The sequence below is a fragment of the Heptranchias perlo genome, chromosome 4, assembly GCF_035084215.1.
Source record: "Heptranchias perlo isolate sHepPer1 chromosome 4, sHepPer1.hap1, whole genome shotgun sequence".
Lineage (NCBI taxonomy): Eukaryota > Metazoa > Chordata > Chondrichthyes > Hexanchiformes > Hexanchidae > Heptranchias > Heptranchias perlo.
Genome location: NC_090328.1, coordinates 92,981,555 through 92,992,676, shown reverse-complemented (window position 1 = coordinate 92,992,676; position 11,122 = coordinate 92,981,555). Strand labels below are relative to the sequence as shown.

The 11,122-nt window shown below is 42.8% G+C and overlaps 1 protein-coding gene across 1 annotated transcript in view; it reads left to right on the top strand.

The window, feature by feature from the left end:
* Positions 1-9,343: 9,343 nt before the first annotated feature.
* mtap (methylthioadenosine phosphorylase) overlaps positions 9,344-11,122 on the top strand; it is a 172,299-nt gene continuing 170,520 nt past the window's right edge. Inside the window, exon 1 of the mRNA XM_067983303.1 lies at positions 9,344-9,487. Coding sequence (XP_067839404.1) covers positions 9,476-9,487 — 12 coding nt within the window. The 5' untranslated portion in view covers positions 9,344-9,475. The remainder of the gene's footprint in view (positions 9,488-11,122) is intronic.

The window sequence follows — 11,122 nt, the reverse complement described above, 5'->3', positions numbered from 1 at the left end:
TCATGTCCATGCCCGGACTGCTTAGATGCATTCGGCCTATGCCGTCTGGGTTTTGCAGCCTGTGAAGTCCCTGCCAAAGACTGCTCCACCTGCACCTGTGCAGGGACAGACACAGCCACCTGGAGAGGAGGCAGCATTCTGGGTACTGGTTGAGAGGGGGGCAACGGGTGAGACACAGGACCGCTTTGAGTGGCGTCCCTTCTTCCATGTCCCCTTTCGCCATCATCCCTCTCCTAGATCAGGCCCACATCACTCCTACCACCCTGCTGGAGAACAGTTTGGAGGACATGTGTGATGCCTTGTAAGCCCAGAGTCCGAACGGCCATTGTCAGGGCCTGAATGGACACATTTGTGGGCCGTGCTTGCGGCTCAATGGATGCTAGCCATTTATCTATCGCAGACATTCCCGCACTTACCTGCGATACTACCTCAGACATTTCCGCAGTTACCTGCGCCACTATCTCAGATAGTTCCTCATGTCCCTGTGCCACCATTCCACTAATGCAGGAGTTGGACTCCTCCATCCTCTGCGCTATTGTGGAGAGTGTGCGTGGCACCTGTTCCAGTACCTCGCAAATGTGCTGCCGCCCTTCGATCATTCTCCTTTTAAAGGATGGCCCCTGGTGTTCAGCATCTGCATCTGCGTCCAGTTGAGCAGAGCCTGGAGAAGAGTGTGCCCACCGACACGGACTCTCCACAGCTGCCCAGTTCCTAGTTTTTCCTGAATATATTTCTTTGTCTTGTCTACCAGGGTTGTTTTTACTGGTGGGTCTTCCATTTTTGTGCGACCTAGTTTCCCCTTCTTTTTAAATTTTTTTTTTCTAATCCTTGAGCACACTAGCACATCTCAAAAACCGTGAGCATATCAGCCCACCGTGAGTCCGTGTGATTAGCACATTAACAACTCACAGCCGTGGGTAAACAACTCACCCCGGATCTCCTTTGACCCCAAAACGCATGACCCAACTTTGCCTGTATATCAATCACAGCAACCCAAATACTTATACCTTGTATAACAACCCGAAAACTTAAACAACTGCCTTAATCAAATACTTATACTTTGTACCAACAACACCTCACATCTCATGCTGGAGCGCCAATATGTAAGTAAAAATATATATGCCAAGATGTCTTCTATTTATACTGTTCTTGTCCTTGAATAAAGGCCATGAGGCTATTGATGCCAAAGTATAATAGCTTTATTAAGAAGTTATAACAAGTAGCAGAGATGTTTAAATACAATAGTACAATTAAGTATGCTGGTTAGAAAGATATAACCTGGCTAATTGTTCATGAAACAGCAGACCCCAAAATGCGTCTTTAGCAGCCTGACCAGTCGTGTCCTGGACAGTCCAGCAATGTCCAGAGAACGTTCTGGCTAGTTACTGAAAAGCATCTCACTTATGTTTTAAAGACAAACAACTCTGTATATCTGAGCTTCCCATCAATCATCTTTGTCTCAAAAGGGAGGCTATCAGTCCCATTCCCATACTCCCAACATTAATTCCCATAGTCCTATCCTAACTCCCTTTTGCATTCCTTCAATGATACCACCATTTAGATGGCCCAGGGGCTGGTTAACCAAAAGGGCTTTCTCTCTCACAAGGTCGTGAGCAGCTTGTTTTGGTACAAACAGCAAGCTCTTTGTTGTCAGCTGACTTAACATGTATTCTACTTTAACAAAAGATTTATAATAATGTAGCTTAGGTTTATAATAATATAGAAAGCTTGTTTAATACTTTTCTTACACCAATCTATAAAAAAGGGCAATTTGATAATCCATTGAACTACCAACCTACAATAGTGACTACACTTCAAAAGTACTTAATTGGCTGTAAAGTGCTTTGGGACATCCTGAGGTCATGAAAGGCGCTATATAAATGCAAGTTCTTTATAAGGCTAGTCAACCTTATATCCATTGTAGGGAATGTATTGGAGTGTGTCCTGGAGGACTGAATGATAAACCACCTGCAGAAATACAGTTCTAATAGAGGGAGCCAGCATTACTTCTTGGGAGTGAGATCATACCCAATGAATCTTTTGTAGTTCTTTGAGGAGCTAACAAGCCTGGTGGACAGGGGTACTCGGTGGATGCTATTTATTTAGATTTCAGCACACCTACAGCTTTTAACATGGTGCCACATGGAAGATTGGTCCACATAGTTGGATGGCAGGGCATAGGTGGACTGCTTCTGAAATGGATTGAAAATTGGTGGAAGGGGAGCAATGGGTAGTTGTATGTATAGCTGGACTGGCATGGGAAGAATACCTTATTGCTGGGGCTCTTACTGTTTGTACTTTACATAAGTGGGGAAATAAAAAATACTCCCAAAGTTTGCAGATGATATCAAACTGGTATAAACTGGGCGACATGGACATGTTGGGCCGAAGGGCCTGTTTCCATGTTGTAACTTCTATGATTCTTCTATGATTCAAACTGAGAGTGAGTGCAAACAACTGGAAATGGGCTGATCAAATACAGAAGGACCTAGATAAACTGAGGAGCTGGGCCGATGTGTGACCAATACAAAATCATCAGATTTGAGAAAGGGTAATAAACAGTGGAATTATTAGCTAAATAGTAAATAAAGAATTTGTATTTATATAGCGCCTTTCATGACCTCAGGATATCCCAAAGCACTTTACAGCCAATTAAGTACTTTTGAAGTGTAGTCACTATTGTAATGTTGGAAACACGGCAGCCAATTTGCGCACAACAAGGTCCCACAACAGCAATGTGATAATGACCAGATAATCTGTTTTAGTATCATTCTACATGACACAACACAGGAGAAGAACTTGGGAGCAGTGGTGGATAAGTCGCTGAAGTTATCAACACAGTGTGTGGCAGAGGTAAAGAGACCAAACAGGATCTTGGGCTGCGTCGCCAGAAGAATACAGTATAGAAAGTGAATCTTAGTGATACCAGGACTAGTCAGATGCACTGCATTGGTAAGTTCAGGTCCTGTTTATTCCTATGTTAATCTGTTTTTATGCGTTAGACCATGTAATGCGCAGTGTATTATTTTGCTAAGGTGCAACTGTGTAACTTGGTCCTTTAGGACGACAAGGACTAATTTTTACGCCTGTCTCAGGTCAATTAGTGATTAATTGCTTTGAGCTGGATCCTGAGGACAATTAGAAGTCGAAAAAACCAGCTGCAGTGCAGGCTTCTGGGACAGCACCACTGATGGGGAACTGGCTGAAATACTATAATGCTTGAAGCTGTTTATGAAATAGCTTGCGAGAAATGTGGCAGCTTATCAAGATGGAGCAGCATGACTTCGGGTGTGTGGGGAACTAGAACTCTGTATGGGTGAGGGAGCTGGGAATGGGATTACAAACAAGAGGACCATAGGCTGCGTGTAATAAATGAAAAGTGCTGTGGCAGTTTGGGAGCAGGAAAGAGTGACTGAGGAAAAAGAAATTTTGAAAATTGGAAGTGGTAGAACAGGGCTAGAAAGGGAAAGAGAGAACAAAGATTGTTCAAAATACCAGGGGGGAAAAAAAGAGAGCAGGGGACGAAGGGAAAGAGTGACAGAAGAGAGCAGGTAAAACGGTGGAAAATGATGATTTTAGGCAACTTTTAAAATTGCCAGTTGTGGCCCTTTAAATTCAATTCTAGTGCCCAGCAACACTGAACGTCTACTTTGTTCAGACATTATTAATGTCAAACATAAAAGAAGTTTTAATGATGGAAAATGGGATGCAAGACATCATCACATCATTAGCGGCCTTATTTGGGCAGGTGCTTCCGCCATTTGGTGGAAGTGGTGCCAGAAAATTTAAACACACGTTAAAATAGGCTACTATAATGGATTCCTGCTCAATTCTTTTGACCCTATCCACCACAATAACACCCAAAAATTGGGCGCTATTCAAAGGAAAATTCTGCCTTAAGGCTTTCCAAAAGATCAAATAATGAAATATTTGAAAATTACACGCTAACCGGAGGCCTTTCATAGTTTTTTTATCTCCAAGAAATTCAATCAATCAATCAACTTTGTACTTGTCCCAAATACCTTAAAGTGTAATTTTATGACTGTGCTGACTTTTTTCATGTGGAGGTCAAAATAAATGGTGTATGTAATTGGGCATAGTGACAAGCCTAATGCTCATGAGCACCTCTTGGATCCGGCTGTTAATTTTTAAACTTTAGCATCTGCCAGGTACCAGGGTAAGACTCCCAAATATATTTGTGAACCTTTCCTGGAGTATTCTTTTAGACTTTAATGCAACTCTTATTGCAGCATTCAATATTTTTTTGTACAATGAACAAGTAGTTACTGGCTTTCTGTCAAAACTTTTATGCTGTATCTTGATGGATGTCCAACAAGACATTGAAGGTCAAGTTAACCAATACAACATTGCTTTACTTCATAATAAAAGTAATAACTCTCTTACAATCTTTCTGGAAAATATATGTTCTATTTATTTGGAATTCTACAGTCATTTAGCTTTTTGCCTACTTTACACTGCAGGCAGATTTAAGGCTTACGGACTAAATGCTGTATTCAGCTGTATGTGGAGTGCATGGATTGGACTAAATCCATTTCAGCAACCCCTCTGCTTTCCATCACCATTCTTACACCCTGAAGATGTGGTTTGGCAGTTGGGGCAATAACTGCACTTTAGTGCATAATTTTGTTTAATGTGACTGTACACCATCAATAAAGTTCATGATACCTGTAATGACATGTCAGTTGACCAGAGATATTCTTTAGATTATTGAATTAAATACACTTAATCCATCTAGTTAATTTGTCTAGATCCCTTTGAATGCTATCAGTTTCCCTCACGCCAATTACCTGCCCACATATTTCTAATAGCTTGTTGGTAGGCTTACTAATATTTAAATTCTAACACCATCAACAATCCCACTTCAGGTATATATTTCCTTTGAAGGTATTACTGAATTATTGTGTAATCCCTCAGTGTTGTTAAACTGCACCCATTCCTGTCTTTCAGTTGAATTGCCTGTTTTTGTCATGTTGAGCTGTTGATTGGAAATTGAAATGTCTGGGAACAGACATTTTATATAGACTCTCCCTCATGTAACATCATGAATGGGCAATCTGCTTTTGACTCCATTTTTAAAAGATATCTGAGTGGAATGTCACGTAAGGGAAGGTTCTGTACAAAATGTGTGCTACCAGTATGTCCCTAACCGGCAGTTAAGATATGAAACACAGTTAATGTGACAACTGAGGAACATTAGTAACAGCAGGTATCTATTTGTATAATATTTAGGATTTTGGGGCACATGAATTATCTTTCCTCGGTACAGACTACTTCTCATTTAAGTTGCTGCTGGAAACAGCAGCCGAAGGCCTTAGGTTTTGCCAATCAGGCTGAGGGAGTGAGTGAGTTACAAAAAAATACCAAGTTGCCTACTTCTTCAGCTTGCCCTCAGACCTCTGCAGACCCTCTGTTCCATGGTTATCCAGGAATAGGCTCAAAACTGGGCATCCATGAGGTGCTATGGGCCATCAGCAGCAGCAGAATTGTATTCCACCACAATCTGTAATCTCGTGGCCCGGCATATTCCTCACTCTACCATTACCAACAAGCCAGGGGATCAACCCTGGTTCAATGAGGAGTGCAGAACAGCATGCCAGGAGCAGCACCAGGCGTACCTAAAAATGAGGTGCCAACCAGATGAAGCTTCAACACAGGACTACATGCATGTTAAACAGCGGAAGCAACATGCTATAGAGGGAGCTAAGCATTTCCACAAACAACAGATCAGATCAAAGCTCTGCAGTCCTGCCACATCCAGTCGTGAATGGTGGTGGACAATTAAACAACTAACGGGAGGAGGAGGCTCTGTAAACATCCCCATCCTCAATGATGGCAGAGTCCAGCACTTGAGTGCAAAAGACAAGGATGAAGTGTTTGCAATCATCTTCAGCCAGAAGTGCCAAGTGGGTGATCCATCTCAGCCTCCTCCTGATATCCCCACCATCACAGAAGCCAGTCTTCAGCCAATTCGATTCACTCCACGTGATATCAAGTAACGGATGAATGCACTGGATACAGCAAAGGCTATGGGCCCCGACAACATCCCGGCTGAAGTACTGAAGACTTGTGCTCTAGAACTAGCCGTGCTTCTAGCCAAGCTGGTCCAGTACAGCTACAACACTGGCATTTACCTGACAATGTGGAAAATTGCCCAGGTATGTCCTGTCCACAAAAAGCAGGAAAAATCCAATCTGGCCAATTACCGCCCCATCAGTCTACCGTTCCTTCGTCGTCACTGGGTCAAAATCCTGGAACTCCCTACCTAACAGCACTGTGGGAACACCTTCACCACACTGAATGCAGCGGTTCAAGGCGGCAGCTCACCATCACCTTCTCAAGGGCAATTAGGGATGGGCAACAAATGCTGGCCTTGCCAGCGACACCCACGAATAAAAAAAAATAGGCCATTGCACCAAAGATTTTCAGGCATCTGTTCCTTCAGCAATGCAGATTAGGAAGTTACTAAAATTTTCTTTGTTACTCTGCTTTAGTGAGTGAAGTCCACTATTATTGTACTATGCCTTTGCAGAATTCCCTGAAAAATTCAGTCCACTACTTATTCTGAAATCTAGCAATTAGTTAAACTTTACCTCAATTAACTCACTGACTTTGTTACACACTTTTAGTGTAAGCTTTACATTGCAAATTTCAGCTATTTATCAAAAGCTAAAAATAGTTAATTCAGGAACACATCTGAGATAGCCTGAAGTGCATTCTAGACCATTGCCATATGCAGGAAGATTGCTAACAAAGGCCAGTTCTTCTAACGGCACACATTTACCTTCAGCCATAAATATCCATAAAGTTAGAAAGTGACTCCCCCCACCCCCACCAATCAGGGTGCAGATTGATCAATGGGATTATTTACAATGGTTTCACTTAACTAGTTAGAATTTGGCTTTTTTGTTCATGTCAGTGCTTGTCATCGTCAGGGTAGCAATTCGCCCTGGGAATAATCAAATGTTTCTTAGTTACATCTTTTAAGCATTTGCAATAACTTGTGATTCTTTTTATTTCTGTCAGTGTAAAGATTCTACTCTATCTATAGCTCTAGTCATTCCAAAATAATGAGGGAAATATCAATGATGTACCTTAATGGCTAAATCCTTTGAGGGAAATTATTGTCTTTAACAATTTCCCTATTTTCTCTTCTCGTCACCTCTCCAGATCCCCTAGAATTTTGAACTATCCATACCCAATAGGGCTGGTCAGTGGCTAGCTGCACGTCCTTACAATGCAAACATTGGTTTACACCTCTGGACCTCCTTGGTTATAGCTATCTCGGTGGTGTAAATTAACGAGTTAAACCCCTCAAATAATGACAGGGATTACAGTTTTAGTTTAATATTTGAGATTGAAAGTAATTAGCCACCAGTATCACCATTCTAATTTTACTAATTGAGAAGTGAATGTCCCAGCAAATTTTCTCAATGAGTAAAAACCTCACCGACATCCATAAACTGGCAAGTTATGCATGTCTGGATCCCAAGCCCCACATCAAAGTGAGCTTGCAATACAATAGTGCCTTCTCACTAGCATCATTTGCAAATGTCAAATTCTGATCATTTTTTATATTTTAGCTAAGATTGGCTACCAAAAAAAGGCACCATTAAAATTATTTGTACCAGGTACTCAATCTGCCCATTATGGTTCAAGATTTTCATTAACTGGAGGGGACATCCTGATACAGAGAGCTATCATGAACATGAATGCTCTTTTACAATCTTTGCCAGAGGATGCATTTGGTGGGCAGCTAAATTATAGCTGGCCAAAATGCTATCAAGTGCAGGATGAACGGCTAAGGATTGTGAGACAAATGCCAGTGGAAGAGGTGAAGGCTACCCTAGAGTCTGAAAGGTACAGTGTGCAATAGTTCAACACAATAGTGAGCCACAAAACAAACCTATCCACAAGACTCATCAGATTGACCCTTAAGAAACCTGACAGGCCCAGGAATTGATTGAAAGCAGCTCCAGTTTTTTCTTATTTCACTACAAAGTGGAGAGGCGCACAGTCCAGCCAAAGCCACCCCATGTTTCAAGTGCCAGGGATTTAGCCACAGAGCAACTAGAGTGCAAGAACAACACAAAATATGTCTGATACTGAGGTCACACAGCATTCCAGTACTCTCGGCAAAGCATGATGGCACTTGTGCCAATTGTAGTGAACCATACCAAACATGTGCACGAAATTGTCCTCACTTTCAGGAAACCACAAACATCCAGAGGACAAATCTAGCCAGCAAGAAACCCGAGAAGCAGACTTATGCAAAGGTGGCTGTATCAAAGAGACCGATGGCAGAATCTTGTAAAAGTAGAGACCGGCAGTGCAAGCAGCAACAAGGGTGACAAAGGGGCAGGAAACCAACTGAAGTCTTCAAAATCTGCTTCTGCCAATCCAGACTATTGTAAACAATTTTACAACACCAAGTTATAGTCCAGCAATTTTATTTTAAATTCACAAGCTTTCGGAGGCTACCTCCTTCCTCAGGTGAACGAATCCAGACTATGTTCTGCTCATTCTCCTTGATGGCACTATTAATTATGGTGGCAATGCAATGGGTATGCTGGTACTCCCAACAAATGTATTAAAGGAAGAACTTGCATTTATATAGCACCTTTCACAACTTCAGACTGTCCCAAAGTACTTTTGTTGTAATGTAGGGAAACATGAGAGCCAAGTTCCCACAAACAGCAATGAGATACATGACTGGATAATCTGTTTTCGGTAGTATTAGTTGAGGGATTACTTTTGGCCAGGACAGAGAGAACTCTCTGGGAAAAACACACTGATCCTGGGGAACATCAATGCAAAACATCTCACGTAGGGCGACCAGTCCATTAATTCTGCAGGCTACTGGACACAATTGACGATCTGGGTTACAGCAGCTTGAATTCCATCGAGTCTGCTTACAGTAGTAGCAGCTTCAGCTCTTATTACGTACTCAGCCGTGCCACTGTAACACCAGCTGTAGCCAGCAAATGCTCAGACCTAAAGATCCAGTAGCTCCTTGCCCAACTGTAGTTGAAATAAACTTTGAGAGGGGTACAGGTCAGATTTGGACATTCCAGCCATGCATCATCCACCAGCTGTAACCTCTTTCCAGCTTTGAAAAAGTGACCATTCAACCCAATATTTTTCTTTCTTTCTTGTTTGTTTGTTTGCTTGCTTGCTTCAGTTGCATTTAATTTTCTTCCAGTTTCGACCAAGGATTTTTTTTCTCTTTACAGCTCCTAGTGGACCCACTGTAGTCCTCTATCATTTGCAATGTTTTTTTTTACTGCCCTTTTACGTGGTTCACGTTGACTCAACCGCTGACTTCAAGACATGTGTCACTACTGGTGAAAAGAGTAAGCTTCCAGTGTCTTCCCGTAGCAGCTGACGGGCAGGATCTTAAGTTGGCCAACCGGAAGTCTAGTAACACGGAACAACCTTGCAAGATAGCAAGGCACCAATGGAGGTGAAGGTAAGGTAGATCCTCTCTTCGCAGCTCCCTTGATCGGGAGGGATCTCGAGCGCGCACATTTCGCCTCTTTTCTCCAGGCGTCGCCTCGTAGACGAGATTCCGGCGTACCGCGGGCGTGTGCTCCCCGAGGTTACACTAATAAATCGGGCGGCACGCACGGGAAACCGGCTGTACGGGCTGTGGGTGCAGGAGAGCGGGGTCCCCGCATCGGTGCAGCCCCCGGGGAGGCGGCTCGCGGCGGCCGGGATCCGAACCCACGCGGACAGCGCGTGGCCCCATTGTTCGCTGGCTGAATCGAACGTTCCGTTGGCAATTTGTAGCCGTTGTGGATCCCGCCCCCCCCCCCCCACCCCGCCGTCAGTGGGTTCACAGCACCGCTGTCGGTCAGTGAAGTTCTTCAGCAAGAGTTCGTTGCGGAGTTTGGTAGGAAGAAGTGTGTTTGACCTCTGGTGCAGAGCCTATAACTTCACGCGGTTGAATACATATTCACAGAAAATGTTGAGAAAAGCTCAGCAAGTGAGGCGGCATCTGTGGAGAAAGGAACGCAGTTAACGTTTCAGGTCCAAGACCTTGCGTCAGAACTCTGTTTCTTTCTCCACAGTTGCTGCCAAACTTGCTGAGCTTTTCCAGCATTTTCTGTTTTTTAGTTCAGATTTACAGTATCCGCAGTATTTTGCTTTTGAATACATATTCAGTCGGAGTATGTCACATCACATATTGTAAACAATTTTACAACACCAAGTTATAGTCCAGCAATTTTATTTTAAATTCACAAGCTTTCGGAGATTTTCTCCTTCCTCAGGCAAATGTTTCGAGATCTTGAAACATTTGCCTGAGGAAGGAGAAAATCTCCGAAAGCTTGTGAATTTAAAATAAAATTGCTGGACTATAACTTGGTGTTGTAAAATTGTTTACAATTGTCAACCCCAGTCCATCACCGGCATCTCCACAACATCACATATTGATTGCTCGACCCTCATCTAATTTAAGAAATTGGATTTTCATTTCCCGATATGCACCGACCTTTGGTCCCATGCAAATGCTCTGTAATAGTTGAGTTAAATAAAAAGTTTTTTTTCTTGCATTTTAAAAAATTTAGCAAGAATGACATTTTCTCAGTTATACTAAGTCATTATTATTGGAGCGTTAGTGTTGGTAAAGTCTAGTACATTCTCCAACCTTGCAGGCAGAAACCTTACCCACATTAAACCATGCAGATAGTGACTGGATTTAGTTTATGGGACCGGAGTACTGATTCTTACTTTCATGGAGGTGATTTAACAAATTTATGCACCTGGATGAAGCAGGACAAATTCATACCCTTTCGTAAAGGCAGTCCCCTCATGGATCCGGCCCTTCCCACTTTCACCTGAATCAGAAACCATGGGCGACCCATGCCGGTGAACTTAAAATTCGTTTCAGCTTTAGAATCCACAAAAAATTAAGTACCTCAACTATTCCAAGGAGGTACATTGCCCTTTAACAATCTGCCCACCGTCATTAAGTGGGGACCGGACTTCAGGGTTTTGGATGCTTGTGCGCATCTAAGCGTGCCTGGGCACGTTGGAGCTGGGTTGTGGTCCCACTTCAAAAAACTGTTATTTTTACCTCCCGCCCGTCTGTTCTTTTAGGTTA